Genomic DNA, 20,789 nt, shown 5'->3' with positions numbered 1-20,789 from the left:
GCACAGGGAGCTGAGGCGGCCTTGGAAAGCCTTTCCTGAGTAAAAATGCCCAGAACGCCTCCGGAACAACCTCCTTAGCTGCATTCTCCTGCCTCCTGAAGGGAGACAAAGCCAATTCAGCGCTGGGCTCCCTTGCTTAATCAGTACAACTAACCACCTCTTCCATTTTGACACCCTTTGTGACAAAAATTGCACTGTTCGCACCCACTGTGCGCGGTTTTGACGCTCTCGCACGACACACGCCTTCTTCCCCACGCTTCTGCTCAGCCGAAAGGGGCATCAGCAAGGCCAGCGCACTGTCCCCAAAGCTGGGCAGCTTTTGCAAGCCGCCAGCATCACAGAGGTGTCACCTGGCACCGAGCGCGACACAGAGACGCTCCAGCCACCGTTCCGCACTTGCCGATGTAGAAACCGGGCTCGGTTTCCAGCCGGGCGCTCTGCCAAGGAGTCAGGTGAGTCGCGGACACAAAGTGCTTCCCGACAGCCTTGCAGCCGGACGCCTCCTCGGCATGGCCGTGAGGGTAACGCAGCTTCCCTAGGGCTGCTCGCGGTCCCCAAAGGGCTGAGCATCCTGGAAGGTGTTAGGCCATGTCTCCTTCAGGTAGATCGCAGCCCCTGAGCCTCATGTTTCTTTTGGGGATGGGGATGGCATCGGAAAGGATCAACTGCCCGAGCAGGTGTAGCTGTCAGTACCTGGAAGTAAATTGCACAGGGCAGCAGTTGCAGGAGTTCCCTGTGGCCATCCCACTGGACACCAGACAGCTGATTCTGGCAGCGAACAACGTCTCGTACCTGCCGGCAGTGGAATTGAGCTTCTTGGCTGATTTGGTCTATCTGGACTGCAGGAAGAACCTCCTGGGGGATGACCTGGATTTCACTTTCATTGGTGTGGCCAAGCTTGTCTATCTGGACCTCAGCTTCAACAACCTCACACAGGTCACCTTCAGCACCTTCTCACACCTTCTCAGCCTGGTGGTGCTGAAGATCTCAGACAATCCCAACCTTGTGGCCATCGAGAAGGATGCTTTTGCCAACAACACTTGGCTGAGGCATCTGGATGTGAGCCGGACAGGCTTAACATTCCTGGACACCAGCACTGTCCAAGACCTGCCCAACCTGAGGTTTCTGGGACTCAGTGACAACCTGTGGCACTGCAACTGTTCCTTTCTGGACTTCATCACCTGGATGACAGAGAGCAACGTTCATTTTCCAGGTGAGGGCTGTGTGAGCAGGACCTCTCTCCTCCCTGCTCCTGCAGATCTGTGTGGAATGGAGAGGGCCCTCTGTTCTCTTTTCCAAAACTTCAGTTCACAGGGCTGTGCCACTGCATGCCGACTGTGGGTCCCATCTTCTGGTGTTGCACAGAGCATGGATCGGAGCAGCTGGGTTACACACACTCCACCCACGGAGAGTCACACTTGCTCACATCCTCAGGACAGTCAGGGAAGTGTAGCCTGTAGCTAGGACATTGCTGCTGCTCTAAAACACCTGGCTCCAGCCTCAGGAGGTGTCCCTGTGCCCACGAGTCACAGCACCCCGTGGCTGCAGTACCAAGAACGAGGAGCTCAACGTGGCTCTGGGGAGATCTGTGCTGGGAAAGCTGCTGCTGGGAATTTCCTGCCTTGTCTCCATCTGCTCTGATCATTTGGGGCTGCTGCAGTATCAGGATGTCTGTAGTGATCAGTTAACCCCTCTCTCTCTGTGTAACTGCTCTCTGCCTCCGTTCGGACATGCTCAGGGCAGCCTCTCCAGCTCTCCATCGTTTGGCCAGTGTCCCCTTCACCTCAAACACCTCCTGCCAGCCTCTTCCTGTGCCTGGCAGGCAGACCTCATTTGTGCAACCTCTACAGCAATTCTGCTCAATGCTGAAAACAAAGCCGGGTTGAAAGGCAGTCAGCTCCTCTTCTGCTCTCATCTCGCACTGACAGGGTCTCCAGGTAAAGTTTGGGTAGTGTGGAAGCCAGCAAGAATTCAGCTGCTGACTTCTGTGGGGCTGTGATCACACCCTGCTCCCCGCTGAACCCGTTTCTCTACATGGAGAGCGTACACAATGCCCTTTGCCTTAAAAGCACAGCAGCTGTTGTGCTAGGACAGATAAAATTCACAAATCCTGCAACCTCCAGCTGTCACAGTGCTCCTCAGCCCTCAGAGCAGGTACATTTGACTGATTCTCTGTATCAAACTGTGATCCAATGCTCAGAAGTCAGTGAAAGACCTTTTGCTGTTCCCATGGGTGCTCTGGTTTGGGTCCCAGCTGACATTTGATGGTCAGAATGAAAGAGAACACAAGTTGCACTCAGAAAAGCATCTGTATCCTTATGGCTGGGAGGCTCCGTATGTTCCCACTCTTCCTCCAGCAACCCAGAGCAAACTGGCTCTCTTTTATTTTAAGTTTTCCAATATAAGAAATGTATGTGCAGTGCAGGTGAGCACTGAGTCCCACAGGCTGCAGCAGCACAGTGCAGCTTGCTTCTAAATAAAAGCCATTTCTTGAAAACAGGGTCTCCAAGACTTACATCATCTGGGATGCCAAAATCAGCTGCTTCCTGTTGTACTGAGTGATTTTACAACAGGGCTGTGGACACCGAGTGTTCATGAAGCAGGGTGACCAGCAGTTCCCTTTCCCAGGAAAACAGGGGTCCCAAGGGCAAGGCTTTGTTCTGCAGCTGCAGCACATGAAGTTGATTTTCCAAACTGAAAAGGAACACAGCACAGCACAGACTAGTGAAGAATGCTTGGTCTTCGGTAATGCACAGCACAATGGTGAGCTTCGAAAGAGGAATTGTTTGAGAAAGTCTGTCCATGGAATAAGAAAGGGGACAAAAGAGCCCCAGGGGAGAAAAGGGAAGGGCAACTGGAAGCTGGTGTTAGGACAGAACCAAATTAAGGACGTCTCTGTGTCTTATTAGACATAGTAAGCTCCCTAAAGACAGTAAAGTTTTTTATTTTCCTCATACATGTTACAAGCAGTTACGGAACAGTGTAAAAAGAAGCGCTGTTCTTCGCACTAAGATTGGAGATACACTGAACCTGGAACAGGAGAATAAAGTTCATTGCAGGCAATTTGAGAGGGCAGGAATAGGAAAGGATGTGGTGACAAAGTCTGGAGGTATGAGTATGGATCCCTGTGCCATGCTCTGGAAAATTGGAAAGCCAAAGTTCTTAGCAGTAAGATTGGAGATAACACACTGAACCCTGAAACAGGAGAATAAAGTTCACTGCAGGCAATTTGAGAGGGCAGGAGTAGGAAAGGATGAGGTAACAAAGTCTGGAGGTATGAGTATAGATCTCTGTGCCGTGCTCTGGTAAGTGGGAAAGCCAAAGAATCCAGGGAGCCCATGGTCAGTAATACATGGTATAATGTAATGTAATATAATATAAATCCCCTGTAGCTTGTTCCTTTCCACTGCTCCCTTTCTTTCAGGCGCATCCATGCAGCACATCAAGCAGCGACCAGCCTGTGCCCGGCGCAGTAAAGCCGCCCAGCCCGGGGAGCTCAAAACCGGCTGGGGAGGGAGAGGGCCGTGGCTGAGAGCACACCGTGCTTCTACAGACGTCAAAAGGAGAACTGTGCTTTTTACCACACTCAGACTTCACTAACTTCAGAGGGAAAAGCCAGCATCTGTTTTATCACTGCATATATTGCAATATGACAGGGTATAGTCGTTAGTTCAGTGGAACTGAATCATTGATGAGTTTCCTCTTCCTCTCTCACAGAGCAGGTAACGCTACGCCTAACTGCAAACCGCTGTTGTCAAATGCGCACAAGCCTCATTATTCCAGCAGAATTTAGGCTATATCACTTCAGAAAGTGTCTGAGATTAAAAATAAACAAACAAACAATCACAAGTGCTCATATTAAAATAAAAGTGCTCAATCAGCAGAGATGAACAGTTCAGGGACAGTGGCATAATCCAACGGGCAGTATTTTCCTATGGCAGCAACACCACAGAAATTCTGGCAACCTGGCAATTGTGGTTTGCCTGCCTGATTTAACTAAGCCATGGAGGGAGAGGGGTGTGAAACCTGCAGATGTTTTTCTAGAGTTTAGCAAACTCCTCCATCATTTTTCTAGCAGGACTCCTGTTCATTAATGCTTAAGACACAGGCAAGAGAGTCTTGCTTCTCCTTTTCCCTCTGCAGATGCTGACAACATCACCTGCTACACCCCAGAAGGCCTGCGTGCCCTGAAAATGCCTGCAGTGGAGGCACAGCTCCACTTCAACTGCCTGACCCAGCTGTACAAGAAAGACTACATCTTTCTGTGTCTCGTTGGCTTCTGCATATTCTTTGCCGGCACTGTGGCAGCCTGGCTAGCTGGCATCTGTGCTGTCATCTACGAAGTCCACACTTCAAAGGGGGAGGAGGAGGAAGACACTGTCACTTAGGATCAGCCTTACAAATCCTTTTGAACTCCCGTTGTGGGATCTGAAGGCAGGCCCTTCCTGCCCAATTTCCCACACGATATCCGATTCTAGATGCTATTTTTTTTGGAAGTGAAATAAAACTGCAAGAGAAGAAAAGTCTCTGTGCTCTAGTTTCATTCACTGTGCTCCTCCGTATTTCTTCTTCCACTGGGATTCAGGACATTGGCAAAATATTAATTTTGAGAGGGGGCATGAGAGGTGTGCATAGTGCCGGGCATTTACACTCCCGCTTTACCATGAGACCACACAAAACCAGGGCCATAGGGACTGGCTTGAAGAGGTACAACCTGGGATATGGGAAAGGCCCCAGCACTCTGCTGTAGCCCAGGGAGTTCACCAAGGCCTTTTTCACCAGAAGGCCCAGCAGAGCTTATTGGGACCAGCCCACATAGCTCACCAGAGCCCCAGGGAATCTGAGAAATTTCTGCTGTGGAAAGGCAGGTACGTGAGCAAAGAGATTAAAACCAGGACTTTTAGGGGCCCAGGATCCCACTGGATCTTGCTTTCCTCCACATTACACCAGTGACAGCAGAAGACACCATCTGTCCCCCCACAGCCAGACCCCTTGCACCTCCACTGGTGCATGAACATTTACAGAACTGCCAAGTCCAGCTCCAGTTTTGTATCATATATCCCTAAAATTGGAATACTTTTTTTAAAAGTAAAAAATATTGCTTACACACACTCCAAGTATTCTTGGAAATGGCTTGCGTTTTGACGCCAAAGTCCCAGGATTGCACATACAGACCAGAATAAAGGCAGATGTAAGAAAGATCCTTCATGTCACTAACACTGGTAATTGCCAAGGGAAGTATCTGCTTACATGATCGAGTACAGCAACTCCACGTGTGAAACGCTGGAGCATCTGGTGAAATAAAAGGGGAAAGCAGAAGATTTCAGCAAGCGTGGTATAAATGACCGTGGTGGCTTATAGCCATTAAAGCGTAGACTGGGAATCAAAGCTGAAATCTTTGGTATAATGGTGACAAAAATGGTTGGGAGTGGGGGCGGCAGCGCAGTCTGCTAAGGATATGGATGTCCTGGGGACAGACGTGCAGCCTGGGGGACACCGGCACGGAACAACCCCGCGTCCAAATCACCACCAGCTCCCCGCAGCCGGGGCTGATCACGCCCCGCCAGCACCGCAGGGGCGGCCGCTGCGGGGCCCCGCCTGCGGGCGGTGCCGCGGGCAGAGCCGGCCCCGCTCCCCGTTCTCCGCTCCGCCGTGTGCCGAGCTGCTCCGCGCCGGAGGGTGAGTACGGGCCCGGGGTGGCCGCACGGGCGGGAGGATGCTCCGGGCCCAGGCGAACGCTGATTGTCCTGCTAGGGCTGACCCGGCCTCCCCGGGGGAAGGTGCCTGCGGGGCGAGAAGAGCCGGGCGGGGCCCTGCCCGCCCCCCGCCTCGGGAGAAGCCTGAGCCCCCGGGGACAGGAGGGTTTGAGAGAAAGTCCGAGCCGTATCCGGTAGCCCCGTCAGAATCCACACGTGAGTCTGCACGGAGGGACTTCACCAGCTTTGCTGACTCATAACAACGGTGGTGTTAGGGCAAACTTGGGGGAAAAAAAAAAACCTATTCTGGAGTAATTCTGCTACAGCTCCCAGTCGGGACTGTGTCATGCTCCAGAATCCCTTGGCTGCATGGCTGCAGCCTGAAACGTTGCCGTGCGGAAGATAACAATTCAGTCTTGTGCAGCGCGCCGGCGCTTGTCAGCAAAGCCCTTGCAGCTGCGGGCAAAGGTCGCCGAAATGCACAAGTCACCAGCATCCGGAAAGAGCGGCAAGGCGTGCAGTTGGAGAGAGGCTGGAAGCCTTGTGGGCTTTGAAGAGCTTTATAGGGCTCCAGATTACAGCACTCTAGATTACCAGAGCAAAGGCTGGCAGCAGAGCTTTATACCAGTTGCGTAAGAACAGCAGCTTTATAGCACACCTGGCTTAATGCTTTGCTGTGACTGAATTGCGCTCCTTGCTGATAAAACCTCAGATTATAACTTAGCAGTGTGAAGATGAAATGCCTCGTCCTGGCTGGCAGGTGGGGGTTCTCCACCAGCCTGGCAATCTGAAGGGTGAAATGTGACTGTCACCTTGCTCTACCCAGTGGGATGCGTTGTATTTTCAGTGTCTCGTCTGTCAGGCGCTAACCTCTATTACACGTGGGTGTGGCTGACGTTTCTTCGTTACTTGAGGTTTCCAATGTTCTTACTGATAATTGTTTACCAAGCCTCCTGTGGACACAGACAGCTTATGTCTCCACCTTGCTCCATCAATAAGAATTCCTTTGCAAATGAGAAATAAAAGCCTCTAGTCCCTGAAGATCCCTTGTGAGGGGTACAGGCGCCGTTGCAGTAGGAAGGCTGTTTGCACTGTTTTTTTTTCTGTGGCCCATTTTTCCCCACAGTGACAGATTCTGTTGGTGGAACAGTGCAGGAGGCACTAGATGGAGATGGCCTTGCTGTGGGGCAGCACGGTGGAGGCTGCCTGGTGTCTCCTGGCCAGCCAACTTGCTCGTGCAGATGCTGGTGAACACCAGCAGCTACCTGTTGCTGGGGGCTAATCACTGAGTTGTGACTGAGAGGGTTCCTTGCAGCTGCGGGGGTGAGCATCGCTTGTCTTGACAGTGCCTCTTCACTGAAAAGATTCAGTTATTGTTGCAATTTTGGTTCTTTTTATTGTTATTTTATGTAAGGATGAACTTAGTGAGTCAAATGAACTGTCCATGTAGCCCAGCTCCTTTAGGTTCAGAGGATTTCTCAGCCAATTCTAGTTTGTCTGCATTACAGTTCCCAGTTTACTGGTCATTCCCAGAGCCTTCCCAGTTTCCCCTTGAGTTTATGAAAACTGCCTGCCTTCACAACATCCCTCAGCAGGGAGTTCCACAGGTCTGTCTCCTCCTGCATGAAGAAACACCTCTTTTGGTTTTTTAATCTGTTTCCAGACTTCATGAGGTGGCCCCTAGCTCTGCTGTTGGATGTGGCCGTGAACAATCCGTTTCCGTCTGTCTCTCCTGAGCATCCCTGCAGGGACAGCACTGGGTCGCTGAGGTCGTGGGACTTAGCCAGCCACAGCTGGAGGCTGGACTAGGGTCCTCGAGACGCTGCCTCCCAACACTTACATGATTTTAAGACTTGCTTGACAGGAACGGAGCAGAGAGCTCTTGGTTTGTGCTGTCCAATACCCAACAGGCACCAAGAGGCAAAAATTCCCCAACTCACCGTTTCTCCCTTCCTTCAGCCAGTCCCCGTGCTAGGAGGACCAGGGTCCGTGCTCAGCAACATATCTGCACGTAGCAAGCTGCCACTTCTCCAGTCACAACCCGAAATGGTAACGGGCGCTCTTTCTCTGACAGCATCAAGATGGCTGTTCTCTCAAAGGAGTATGGCTACGTCATCCTGACAGGGGCTGCCAGCTTCGTCTTGGTCATGCACCTCGCTGTGAAAGTGGCCAAGGCCCGCAAGAAGTACAATGTGGAGGTAAGTCCTCAGGCTGAAGGAACGGGAAGGTCGGAGCCAGTCTGCAGGGGATGTTGCAGACAAGCTAGATGACACCTTGCTTATTTTTGGGTGACCTGCTGACACTTCTGATCCCACCACACAGATGCAGAAGGGATGGAGCTGCCATTCCGGCTCTCCAGACTGCAGCAGACGGCATGGCAGGGCTGAGACAGCTGAAAGCACAAGGCTTTGAGCTCAGAAACAATGATGAGCAAGAAGCCGCACAGCCCTTTTTCCTGCAAAGAAGGCTGATGCAGCATTAGAGGCAAAGGGCAGTGGAACAAAAGTGGCAGGAGGGTTTCTCAAGCTCAGAGGAAGCACGTGAGCCATATGACAAGCAGTCTCTCAAAGTGACCTTCCCTCTGCATCCATTGAGGAGCCCTCCAGCTGGGCAGAGCTGTGAGCTGGGTGGGGGCAGTTGCTGATTCTGGCCATGAGTCAGGGTGATGGCATGCAGAAGCTGCTGTGCCACTTGGCTCCCAGTGCAAACACTCCTTTGCTCTTCCCTAGGTCACTCGGGAAAAGTGGCAAGGATGGGCGGGTGCACAGACAGCCCCGGGGCATGTGCCGCAAGCCTGGGTGCCTGTTGGGGTGACCCCACTCCTATTACACACAGTCAGGATGATAGCAAACCTGCACAGTGCGTGCGGCACACAGAGCACTGGATTTCAGGCTGGGAGAAGCCAGTGGCAGCTCCAGCTGCCTGCTCAGCTCTGCAGTGGTGCAGAAGGCAATGTCTTCCTAGCCTGTTCCTGGGTGATGTCTGCTGCCAGCTCCCCAGAGGAGACACAGGGGCATGTCCTCAGGAACGCTGCTTTGCTCTCCTCTCCAGACAGACGGGATTTAAACAGGGAGGTCAACCACTATCTGGCTATCTTCTGTTCAAAGCAGGGCCACCTCCATGGTAGTCAGGTTGCTCAGGGAGTTTAGGAACGGGCCTGGGGCAAGCAGCAAATCTCAGCAAAGTAGTTGTGGGCCATGGGGCAGGAGACAGGCTCTAACTGGCCAATGCAACTCAGTCTTGTAAACACTCAGGCTGCTGTGGGCTCCCTGGGGACAGGTGCTGCAGGAGTCCATGCTCCTCACTGCTGGAGAACGCCAGGCTCCTAAGCCCAGACTGCACTTGCTCATGTTTTCCTGCTGGTTTATTTTTTTGGCAGTATCCAACGATGTACAGCACAGATGCTGAACACGGGCGTATATTCAACTGCATCCAGCGTGCGCACCAGAACACGTGAGTACCACGTATGAACGCAGACCTTGAAAAATACACAGGGCTGTGGAGCAGGGTGTACTTGTTGCCAGGTGCTTGGGTTCAGGCTCAGCGCCAGAGGAAAACACACTGCCACATAATGCTCACTGATAAGGCTGTGTTGGCTCCTTACCATGCCTTAAACTGTGAGACGGGGCAGTGAAACAGCCTCCTCTTCCCCAGTGCCTGGTGCTTTGCCTCCATGAAAAGTCTTGTTTCCAGAAGAGCCCATCTAGGGGCTGCTGATCTGTTGTGCTGCTCACATCTGCTTAAATCCACTCAGTTACTGTGGATGGGGCTGCAACAGCACATCAGCGGAGGAAGAACTCCACCTGGATTAGATGGTGGTAAGCAGTATTTATTAGTGGCTTAAGGCACAAAACAGGAAGAGTGGGTGGCCCCGGAGAGAGGCACAGATGGGGAGGAAGTCCCTAGAAATCTGTGCACATTCAGATTCCTTCTTGCCTCCACTTTGTGGCCACAGCGTCGAGCACAGCTCCGCTGAGCATGGAGACTTGTGACAGTCAGGTCCAACAGAGCCCTTGGCAGCGGATGCTTGCAGCTTCTGCATTTCTGAAGTTTCCTCTTTTTAAGCAACTTGAGTACAAATACAACCTCCTCGATTTTCTTTTCAGATTGGAAGTTTACCCTGCCTTCCTATTCTTCTTGGCCACCGGTGGAATCTACCACCCGGTAAGTGATGCTACAGTGCAAGTCTGCATGACTGAACTCTGCTCTTGCTCCGTGACTTGGGGAGGTTCGGGGGCAGTAAGCCAAGCTAGCCCCTCTGGAGGCAGCAGGCTGCTTCAATAGCCACACCACACTTTACAGCTGTGCCTTTTCTGAAGATGTACTGGTAGAAAATATTTGATAAACTCAGTACTGCTACTTCAGCTATAGACCCCTTTCCTTCCCCGAAGCATTTGCAGCCTCCAGGCCATGAGCAGGAAGGGTCCCTTCACCTCTGTCTGTTTTTTCCCAGCCCTGCAGGGCCCTGCTGGGCTTACAGCAGTGCTACTCAGCAGCTGGTTGTGTGGAGGACAGGAACCCTTTCCCCCTGCTTCTAAGCGCGCTTTCATGAAGAGTTTCTCTGATAAGAATACACGGGCAACATGGTGATGTTCCTTCCACCACCAAAGGAGGTGCACAAAGGATCAAAAAAAGCCTGGATTATTTTTAACTGAAAGATGTAGACAACTCATGAGAAGGCAGGCATGTGGGAGAGGTCAAAACTAGTAGCTCTTTGCCACCAACAGGCAAATCAGGTTGTTCTTGAATATTCATTTTCAGAGAGAGAATGAAGCAGTGTAAGTGAATCTGGCAAACGGGAGCCATGTTGCAACAAGCTTTAAATTTGGAGGCAAGGTGGAAGCCTATAACACCTGCAACAGGAAACTCTGTACATCTGCTGGAGGCAATGGACCTGGCTTAAGGCAACAGCTGCCTCCAAGATCCTGGCCCATGGTCTAGCTCACTAATTGCATAGTGGTGAAATAAGATTCAGCAACTGCTGCTGGGATGGCTTAACCATTTCTTGCCTGGGAAGAGCTGTGCTGCACAACAGCAAGGCTCTGCAGCACACCACATGCTCCCTTCCCCATAGGTGTCATCAAAGTTACTCCTATACAAAAGTCACCCTAGCACACTGCATCAGTCACCTGCCTCCCGCGACTTGTTCTAGCTGGATCAGGACCCACACTAGCTGATAGTTGCTTCTTTGAAGCAGGGCTGCTGTCACAGCTAAGCACATACAAGTGGCAAGTCTCCAGAACCTTTAATGCTTCTCCTTTCTCTCTAGCGGACTGCCACAGGACTTGGCATCGCCTGGATCCTTGGGAGAATCCTCTATGCCTATGGCTATTACACAGGAGGTAGGTCTTTACCCTTGCAGCACAGAAGGTGCTTGGAAACTCAAGTCTTCTGCAGTGGCCTCAGGGCTCTTTCCTCCAGCTCACACTGGATAAAGCTTCCAGTCAGGGTGTGGAGAAAAGGGTGCAGGTCCACAGGCTGCTAACTCTGCAGTGCATTTTTCCTACTGCTAGGAAGAACACTAATCTAATCCTAGCACAGACTGAGGGTAGGTACATGGCTCAAGCTGGTGCCTGCTGTTTTGCCTTGAGATTTATCTTGAGTTCCTGCTCCCTCTAATTTTCAGGATGGGCTAGTCTTTCAACAACGGACTGCTGAACTGATAAAACGTGTCTTTTTTTACAGATCCAAAAAACCGAAGGAGGGGGGCCATTGGTTCAGCTGCACTGATTGGGCTGGTGGGCACAGGCGTGTGTTCAGCATGCCAGCACCTCGGCTGGATCTGCCAAGGCCAGACTCGGAATTGTTGATGGCCACCTGGGAAACTAAAAGGATTTTGTTTGCTTTTAGAGCATTTAATTTCCTGGTTTATTTTTTTTTTCCTCACTCAATAAAATGAAGCTGTCAATTCTGTACTTTTGTTCTAAAGTTACAGAGAGTTTTCTTAAGTTTTGCAGAATGCTAGAATGACTCTGGTTTTGTAGGACCATAGAACCTGCCTGGCATGCACAGATGTCCTAGCTTTAATGATTTTGGTGACCAAAAAGCCATCTTGCAACCTGTTTAACTCATACAGCAGCAGCCCTATTTCTGGACACCTCAATTCACGTCACTCTGTAATAAAATGTTCTAAACAGTTAGTATTTATTTGATTGCTAAAAAAGAAATGTAGGCAAACGAAAGTTGTTGCTTCATTGTGTTTATAAAGAACAGTAAGCCTATAGGAAGGAAGTCAAATAGCTTTAGCTTAAGAGAGGCAGCACTCTATCCTACACTGGAGCTTGCTACCACTCTAGTTGTGTTCCATACTGTGTGCGCGGCGAAGATTCTCAGGGCCATGCCTGTCCCAGGCAGCATCAGCTCACCAACCTCACAATATTTTGTCCCACCATGGAAGTGAGGTACAGATAGAAAACACAAAAAACTTGTGTCTACAAGGGGGTTAGAGGGAATAAACAGTCCTACCCTTAAGGTTTTTAGTCAGAGAATAGACAGGGCCTATAGTTACAGGATATCAATGTGTTCAAAAGCTTCCATGTGCATTGAGTAGGGTCATACCTGTTGAGAAGCCAAAACTGAAGGTGACTGAGGGTGGAAGGTAACAGGGTTCAAGGCACACAGCAGGGGAAGCAGCCTGGGCCTCAGCCACTGACAAGCCTCTGGTAACACCTACCTAGCTGCACGTGCTGCTGCTGAAACCCATATTGCCACCTCCTCCTCTGAGGTTCCCATCTTCCACCAGACAGGATAGAGTGGGCCCACACGCTGAGCCTTGTGTGTACATTCCCCCTTGCAGGAGCAAGGTGGCTAAATGCTGCTTCAGCTACACTCCCCCCCAGGCACTTACAATTTTAGAGCACTTTATTGCTGTGCAAATGATCCACATCTCTGGCTGACAGGCAAGAACTGGCTGGTGCTCCCTTGAGCAGGTCCCAAAGCCACTAAAACACAGATTCAACATCACCCATCTCCACGCAGACCGTCTTCAGCTGTGAGTAGTACTCGATGGCTGCCCGCCCATTCTCTCTACCAAATCCTGCAGGGACAAGTCAGAAGTGAGAACAGAGCTCCAGGCAGTGCCAGGTACCACTCATAAGCCCTGTAACTGGCACAGTCATACCAGGGAGGCCCAAACAGAGCTCACCTGATGACTTGTATCCTCCAAAAGGCAGCTCCACAGGACTGATGTTGTAGTTGTTAATGAAGCACATCCCAGCCTTGAGAGCAGCCACTACCCTGTGCGCCTTCTGGATATCCCTGCAGGAAAAGGGCAATTTGTCGGCTGGATCCCTTCCCATTCATGCCCTCCTGCCCTGCCAGCTGACATCCCATTACAGAAAGCCCATCAGGTTGCAGCGGTTTTTGGAGCCTGACCTGGCCTACTCCGTCTCTGCCTGCTCAAAGGATGTAGCACCTAATCCCAAGGACACTCAAAACTGCATTTGAATTGAGAGGGAAGGACAAGGACACCAGCAAAGCAGACTGCAACAAGTAGCCAACAGCCATCTTTGTGCAGTTTCAGCAGCATGGCAGGCTCCCAGTGCACGTCTCCTGGAGATGCAAGAAGGCAGGCAGCAGGCCAAGCGCAGGCTGGAAGGAGCCTAAATGACAGCTGGGATCACCCAACCCCTCAGGAAAAGCTAGCAGGAAACACACAGTCACATATAAAGTTCCCTTTCAGCAATCCCTTGCTCCAGCTTTTCTGGAAGAGGATATCTGTGTCCATGCCAGGCACCACAAGAGGAGCATCAAGTTGCTGCAGTATTTCCCCTCTCCTCCTCTCCCTACCACCAGCCATGCTACACAGTCATACCTGGTGAAGACACCACCTGCCAGGCCGAATTTGGTATTGTTGGCTCTCTCCACAACCTCCTCCTCTGTGTCAAACGGCAGAATGGACATGACAGGCCCGAAGATCTCTTCCTTCACACATGTCATGTCATCCGTGCAGTTCCCTGGAAGCATGGCAGAGCACATGTGCTTCAGGAGGAAAAGTTGGCAGAACAGTTTGTGCAGTCAGCAGCCCACACAGCTTTTGAGGCAGCGCTTGGCACTGCACAGCCCCTCCCAGCTTGGCTAGCAGAGGAGCAAATCCCACCCTGCATCTCAAGGCAGCAAAGGCACTAACTGCACGTGTCCTGTCAGACCTTCCAACAGCATCCATTTCTCTGGATGCTGTTCCTAGGTGCCTCAGCTCTCTCTAGTACACCCACACCAGAGCCTGTCCACACTGTAGATGTACACAGAGACAGGTTACACTCAACACAGCTTTCTCTAGAAGAAACTCTACAACATCCACGTAGAAGAGTGCAGTACCACGAATAGGAAGGATCATACCTAACACACAGGGTCGCATGTAGTAGCCATTCTTCAGCTTTGGGTCATCTGGCACGTAAAGGTCTCCACCACACAGCACTTCTGCGCCCTGAAAAAGAGCCAAGCAGAAGGTAGGCAGGCGTATCCAGGGGCATCCTGCCCAGCTGCCGCAGCTCTGGCTGGCCAATACTCCCTGCTGGATTTACAGTCCTATTGGACAAACCCATGCCTGTGACCTCCCTGGTGTCTCTCCAGGTCGGGACTGCTGACAGTGCATCACTGAGCAATCAGGGTCAGGGGGCGAGACCCATCCTAAAAGTCCAAACAATGCTGGTTTGGGGTGCAAGAGCCACGGGAACCAGCATAGGTCAGAGGGAAGCAACTACAACTAGGAGGGGATCCTCAGCTAGCATCACATTAACTTCTGCATCTTCACATGGTGTGAATTCCCTCGTGAGCAAGTCAGTCAGTCCGTTAGCACACCACCTGGCAAGAAACACCTACCCCCATCAAATGCCCCACTTTAGAGACACAGATTTCTCCTCTCCTTCCACATCCATCTTTCTGTTTCCAAATCCTTGTCTAGCCCTCCTGGCTTTCACTCATAGTTCCCCTTCTCCAGCCCGTCCCCAAATTGGCTACACCTAGTCACATACTAGATGCTGACATTTAAAACATCTTTACACTTTACAATAAACCTGGAATAAAAAAAAAAAAAAGCCTCAGTAGATTTTATTGCTCAGAAATTGTTTCCAGCAGCCTGTAAATTTGGCCTTCAATCCTTAGTAAGCCCCTTCAGCAATCAACAAAACTGGAACCAAATAAGAGAACAGCCAAGCATGTAAGGCATCACCACAACTTATAAAAGAGAAACCAGCCCAAATGCATGGATTCACCCATTTTACACACTGCTGTGCTGGGTACCCCACAACCTCTAGAACTTCTCAACATCAGGATATGAAAAGCTGGGTCACCTTCAATGCTGATTCAGAGACATGCACTGGATCACTTTTAATTTAGTGGCCCAAGACACCTATCGAGTAATTCAACTACAACAGAAAAACCAGCTTAACTGGAAAGGCGTGGGGCAGGAAAGCTGCTGCCAGTCTGTTTTTCTAACAAGAGGGACAGACATTTCAGGGCAGTCACAAGGCAGCATCACAATCTCACCTGCTCCTTCGCCTGCTTGATAAAGCCCTGGACACGATCCAGGTGGGGCCGGTTGATGAGGGCTCCCATCCGTGTATCTTCCAGAAGCGGGTCTCCAACTTTGATTTTCTGGGTGCGTTTCACCACCTCCTTTGTGAAGACATCCAGCATCTTCCTCTCCACAAACACCCGTGTGCCATTGCAGCATACCTGGGGTACAGGACAGGCTGCCCAGAGGAAGACACACAGCACTCCACAGTCCTTCCCTGCTTGGGTCCTGCTACTGAGGGTGTCAGAAAAGTCCCTCCACAGCTGCTAAAACAGTTAACTTGTCCCTGGGGACAAAGGAGGCTAGATTACTCATGACCACACTGACTAGTCAATGATGGACACAGTGGTACTGATGCCACCAGGTGGCAAAAACACATCAAGTCACCAGCAGGAGACAATTTCAGCAGCTTTTTCATTTTCCAGAGGTGACTCCGGTAAGCCAACATCCCAGCAGGATTACACAAAACCTGCAGCACGTGTGGAGATCCCAAATTTGGCACAGACAGAGCCCCATTGGGCTATGGCTCAGCACACCGGACTGGAAACTGCTGCCTCTCCAGAGGACACCAGCACAGCCTCTTCTGACCTCTGTGCGCCAGACTGGAACCCAAGGCACAGGAGCAGTTGCTGAGCTGGGTATCGGGTGCTAGAAATGCTCCGCTTCTGGGAAGAACAGGGCATCAGCTAAGGCACACTCCACTGGGATGCCCTGCACTGGCTTCTGCAAGGGCATCCCTTCTGATCCCTTGTGACACTGCACAGGGAAACGTGTGGCAAGATGGGAGCTTCAGGGCATCCCTCACTCAGTAAGGTCACAGGCTGGCTCTGCTGCCCACTTCTCAAACCACCCCGCCGCACTGGGGAGGATCGCTCCTGCCCCACAGACACAAACCTCGCCCTGCGTGAGGAAGTTGGCCATGAGGGCTCCGTTCACAGCATTCTCCAAGGCACAGTCTGAAAAGATGATAAGGGGGGATTTGCCTCCCAGCTCCAGGGTGACTGGTTTGATCCCTTTAGATGCCATCTCCATGATCTGAGGGAAACATGGACAGAAAAGTGACCCACTGCTAAACAGGAGGCTGGCAGAGGGAGGCAAGAGACACCCAAGGGGAGACTTCCCACAGGGCCCTTCACCAACAACAGAAGCAGCATGAAGGGCAAGCTGGGTTTCCTAGATCTGTTTAGTTCAGACTGTGGACAGTCTCAGAGGGCTTGAGGTTTGTTTTCTTAAAAATAAAGGCAACAAAACCTGAGGAGTCATTTGCAGGAAGTCTCATGCTCACCGTAAGCCCAGAGGACAGCTGTAACTGCACCCGTGTCACTGCACCCCACAGGCACACATATGTAAAGAGAGTTCAAGGGGCAACACTTCTCTCCTTTCAAATCAGAATTTATTTTTAGAAGTCTTTTTAGGGAGTTTTCATTTTTTGAAAAATAAATTGAGGGCGAGAAATTCACAGAAACTAACTTGCTGCTTAAAAACAGTAGGTTGTGGGCTGCTAAACTATTACTGTCAGAAACACTCACATATTTTTCCAGTGCTGCTCTGTACCCTCCTCCCCACACAGATACTCCCACTTCAGCAGCTCAGAAAACTTCACTGCAGCTATGGGCTAAACAAACAAAGATGACCAACGGGCTCCTCTGAAAGGACCGAGTCCCCAAGCCTGTGCCCAGTAAGCTAAGTGCAGCCCCAGTGCAACCCTGTACATGCCAGCTCCTCGCTCAGACCCAGAAATGCCGACTCGCACCCCATCTTTACAAGTCTCATGCACAAAAGCTCAAGGAGGTATCGACACCCACAACACACCAGGAAGGGTGACACTACAGACCCCTTGCATCCCCGAGTGTGAAGGTGCTTTTACCTTGATGCCAGTTGGCACACTGCCAGTGAAAGAGATTTTGGCCACATCTGGGTGATGACAGAGGAACTGGCCTGTGGCTGCTCCACCCTGCACCACGTTGAAAAGCCCCTTGGGCACACCGGCTTCTGTGAAGATCTCTGCCAACCTCACCACCGAAACAGGAGTGAAGGGAGAGGGCTTGAAGACCATCGCGTTGCCTAGGGGAACACAGACAGAGGCAAGGTGGGGTTAAAATCCAAACTGCTTTAGGGAAAAAACCAAACAAATAAGCAAAAAAACCACTCCACACAATGAGTCTATCTCAACAGATCCCCAAAGATCCCCCAACAAGAGAAGAGGAAACAGTTTCAGCTGAACACTACAACCAGGGAAAGGGAGAAACTGCACCCTCCTGCTGGGAAGGCCTGGGGGAGATGGGGCTGCTGGTCTTGCTCTGCTGACATTTTCAGAAACCTTCCTGGTCTCGTACAAAGCCAAGCAACCAGCCTTTTTCCTGATGCACTCCTGCCCTCTTAGCAGCTGCTGTGTTCCCACTTCCATTTCCTTTCCCTTCCTGCCAGAGTAAAAGCCTGAAGGTTCTGCTAATCCTTCAACATCTCCTTCAGGGTAATCTTTATCCACCAAGTCACTCTCCCTCAATGGGATCGTTTGGCATCAAAGATAAATTTGTTTGGGCAGTCTCCATTACCGCAAGCCAAGGCCGGGGCAGACTTCCAGCAGGCAATCTGGAAAGGGTAGTTCCAAGCTCCAATCCCAACACACACCCCAAGGGGCTCTCTCCGAGTATACCCAAAGGATCCCCCAGGAAGTTGGATGTGTTCACCTGCAAAGAAGAAAAACAGCCAGAAGGTAGAGAAAAGCAAGAGTCCCTTCCTGTCTTATCAGAGCCTCAGGGGCCAGATCTCACTTTGACTGAGAACAGACACACATGGTTTTTACCCCAGCAAGCTCACAGAAGGTGTGTAAGCACCCATAGAGCACGGCAGCATTAGGCAGAGAACTCTGAAAAATCCTTCCAAGATCTTCAGAAAAAGGAGTAGTTCATCTCTTAGAGAAATCAGCAGCAAAGATGGTCTTGTGCCATGGAAGTTACAAGGGAGTGTAAGTGGCAGGACAGAGAGTAAAGAGCAAACTCCTCCTCACCAGCCAGAGATCCTGCCAGTCCTGCGTAATACTCCAGGCACTGCCAGGATATGTCGATGTCCACTCTGGCTTCAAAGATAGATTTCCCATTGTTGATCGTTTCCAAGGTGGCAATTTCTTCTCTCTGCTCCTGTGAGAGGCACAGGACAGTGACAACCGGTTAAAGAAGCCTGTAGTAGAACTCCACAAGGAGACGGCTGCTTCTCAAGCACACAAGTCCCAAACAAGGCTCTGCTGTGAGAAACTGTCATCTCTAAAAGGTCCGTTCCCAACTGCTATTTATCAGTTTCCCAGTGGCGACCGATCGAAGGGGAATGTCAAACAGACATCTGCTGGCATTCACTGCTAGTCCAGTCTTGCTTAACATCCCTCTTTATCTAAAAGATGAGTAAACTTGAACCGAGAAGCCAGCTGGCAAACAACGATTAGAATCCACAGAACTAAACTGGGAGGAACAGCAAACAGCAAGATCAAAATGGAACCAGAGGACTCAGTGAAGGACCAACAAAGCAACGCAGCTGGGAAGTGTCCTTTAACAGATCATCTCCCAGGCAGAAATACTGCCCTGCTGTAGAAATCTGGCAGAAGTAGAAGTCTGGCAGGAAGAAAACAGTTTTGTCATCACATACACACCGGAGAAAGAAGGTCTGGTTTCTTACAGATCTGTGCCTCAATGGGGATTAACTTCAATGTCCAAGAACACGTTATCTGACAAAGCAGTTTGTGAAAAAAACTAGCTTATTTGTATCCTCTCCCATGTGTATTATCTGGTGTCTAAGATAAAAACCAGTATTCCTGCATTTTTCAATTGCTAAAACAAGACACATTCCAGTCATGTGACAACACCGTCCAACAAGCTGAAAGTTCAACAATGGGACAGTTACGCAATTTCAGCTTTGAAATTATGTGCAGTGAAGCTTAATCTTTGGAGCTGTGAAAAGAAGTACAAGCCCTGTAAGATGTCAGCAGGATGGCCTCACTTTTATGTCTTCTAACAGAATTAAGCAGAGAAGGTACACACTGGCCTTGAACAGAGCGATAAGATCAAAGCCCTGCCCAAGGCAGCCTACTGTCTCTTCTGGTCAAAGGTGGGTTTTAACCCCTGTGTTCCTCCTGGAGCTCTGGAAATCCTGCTAGAAGCCCCCAAGAGTCACATTAACCCACAAGAAAGCTCAGAGACAGAACGACCCCTCTCCAAGAGGAAGTGAGCTCCCACAACATACCCGAATAATTCTGGCAGCCTCCAGCATCACCCTGCTCCTCTCCATGCCAGACATCTGACTCCATATTTTAAAGGCAGCCTTTGCACTCTGCACAGCCAGATCAACCTCCTTCTCCCCAGAACAGAGCAGCTTGCATATCACACGACCTGGGCACATTTTAAACAGGAAATAAATAAGACAGAGAACTCAGAAAAGAGGCACAGAAGAATATGCTTTATCTGGCATCAAAACCCAAAGACTTCAGTCCAGCCACCTACACCAGGCTACAGAACTTCATGCTATGGTTCCAGATTTATAACTGGCTATAGAAGAGGTGCTGCAATTCAGCTGGTCTGAATTAAAAGATCTGGCATTCTCCACAGTCACCTTCTAGTTACTAATTAGCATCGCTTGTTATAAATTTACTTTTTCCCACTGGAGTTTGTTATACTTGTACCAGCTTCAGGACTGTTACACATTCCTCAGCATAGTTAAACACTCTCTTTCTTGAAGTGCTTCTGCTGAAACCTAGATACCTCCAACTGAAAAAAAAAAAGTTATAAATGTTTAAATCAGGCATCACTTGGCTTTTTGTTTGACTAAGAGCCAGAGCCGATTTCTGCTAAGAAATCTGACGACGGACTTGCACCGCAGCAGGCAAAACGCAGCCCCCAAACAAACCACCACGACGTTCAGGCGGCATCCGACGGGGGACAGCTGGGAGAAGCCGAAGGCACCCGGCCCTCGCAGGCAAATAACAGGGAGGCAGCTCCCGCACAGCGGCCGCCCCCCCGAGGTTACCTCCCCCACCCCGAGGGGGCAGCGGGGCGGTACCTGTGGCCGGCTCGTACACCTCCTCGGCCTGGCCGCCGTCGGCGGGCTGAACGCGGGCCCCCGCCCGGTAGTTGAGGGGTTGGTGGACGGTGAGGGTGCCGGTAACGCTGCTCATGGCGAGGCTGGGCCGGAAGGCGCACAAACGGGGAAGGAGGTTCGGTAACCGGGACGGCGCCAGCATCGGCTGGGGGAAGCCCCGCGGCAGAGCAAGCGATACCGTGGGTTCAAACCCCTCCGACGCCTCCTCCACCGGTGCCTTTTACCCCGGGGCCGCTGGCTCCGCCCCACCCCGGCGGGCACGCATGCGCGTGTCCGCCGGGGTGGGGCGGAGCCAGCGGCCCCGCCCATCCCCCCGGCGCCCCCTGCTGGCTCGGAGGTAGTACCCGTGGGCCTTAAGTTGTCCTTCATTTTTCAACCTCTTTTGTAGATTCTTAGAATTCAGACCTTTTAGTGGCTGAGGTTCAGAAAGCTGCTCTCCGCACTTCATTATAACGATTAACATCCCCCCGGGGAACCGCTCTATCAAACCAATG

General features: G+C 51.0%; 3 protein-coding genes across 3 annotated transcripts; 2 read left to right on the top strand and 1 right to left on the bottom strand.

Moving 5' to 3' along the window:
* Positions 1-78: 78 nt before the first annotated feature.
* Positions 79-5,281, top strand: LRRC52 (leucine rich repeat containing 52). Its single transcript, XM_010128862.2, has 2 exons — positions 79-1,213; positions 4,144-5,281. The coding sequence occupies exons 1-2, from the start codon at positions 589-591 to the stop codon at positions 4,386-4,388; spliced, it is 870 nt and encodes a 289-aa protein (XP_010127164.1). The 5' UTR covers positions 79-588; the 3' UTR covers positions 4,389-5,281.
* Positions 5,282-5,592: 311 nt separating this feature from the next.
* MGST3 (microsomal glutathione S-transferase 3) lies at positions 5,593-11,611 on the top strand. The gene is made up of 6 exons (XM_086753269.1): positions 5,593-5,679; positions 7,771-7,894; positions 9,076-9,149; positions 9,803-9,860; positions 10,966-11,038; positions 11,382-11,611. Exons 2-6 carry the CDS (start codon positions 7,778-7,780, stop codon positions 11,504-11,506), a joined length of 447 nt encoding a protein of 148 aa, XP_086609395.1. The 5' UTR covers positions 5,593-5,679; positions 7,771-7,777; the 3' UTR covers positions 11,507-11,611.
* A 210-nt stretch (positions 11,612-11,821) lies between these two features.
* Positions 11,822-20,519, bottom strand: ALDH9A1 (aldehyde dehydrogenase 9 family member A1). Its single transcript, XM_086753268.1, has 11 exons — positions 20,257-20,519; positions 19,444-19,589; positions 18,221-18,350; positions 17,766-17,900; positions 17,078-17,274; positions 16,105-16,245; positions 15,183-15,371; positions 14,034-14,121; positions 13,510-13,651; positions 12,841-12,953; positions 11,822-12,732 (listed from the first exon to the last, which is right to left on the bottom strand). Exons 1-11 carry the CDS (start codon positions 20,435-20,437, stop codon positions 12,638-12,640), a joined length of 1,557 nt encoding a protein of 518 aa, XP_086609394.1. The 5' UTR covers positions 20,438-20,519; the 3' UTR covers positions 11,822-12,637.
* Positions 20,520-20,789: the final 270 nt, after the last annotated feature.

Source organism: Chlamydotis macqueenii, chromosome 8, assembly GCF_036417535.1.
Source record: "Chlamydotis macqueenii isolate bChlMac1 chromosome 8, bChlMac1.mat, whole genome shotgun sequence".
NCBI classification, from domain to species: Eukaryota; Metazoa; Chordata; class Aves; order Otidiformes; family Otididae; genus Chlamydotis; species Chlamydotis macqueenii.
Note: the sequence above shows the minus strand (reverse complement) of the source record. Positions and strands in the feature narration are given on the sequence as shown.

Coding starts and splice junctions, on each gene's coding strand:
- MGST3 (XM_086753269.1), top strand. CDS start 7,778: ATGGCTGTTCTCTCAAAGGAGTATGGCTACGTCATCCTGACAGGGGCT. Junction 9,150..9,802: donor CAGCGTGCGCACCAGAACAC/GTGAGTACCACG, acceptor TTTTCTTTTCAG/ATTGGAAGTTTACCCTGCCT. Junction 11,039..11,381: donor CTATGGCTATTACACAGGAG/GTAGGTCTTTAC, acceptor CTTTTTTTACAG/ATCCAAAAAACCGAAGGAGG.
- ALDH9A1 (XM_086753268.1), bottom strand. CDS start 20,437: ATGCTGGCGCCGTCCCGGTTACCGAACCTCCTTCCCCGTTTGTGCGCC. Junction 17,901..18,220: donor ACTGGCAGGATCTCTGGCTG/GTGAGGAGGAGT, acceptor TCTTCTTTGCAG/GTGAACACATCCAACTTCCT. Junction 12,733..12,840: donor TGGAGGATACAAGTCATCAG/GTGAGCTCTGTT, acceptor TTGTCCCTGCAG/GATTTGGTAGAGAGAATGGG.
- LRRC52 (XM_010128862.2), top strand. CDS start 589: ATGTCTCCTTCAGGTAGATCGCAGCCCCTGAGCCTCATGTTTCTTTTG. Junction 1,214..4,143: donor GAGCAACGTTCATTTTCCAG/GTGAGGGCTGTG, acceptor TTCCCTCTGCAG/ATGCTGACAACATCACCTGC.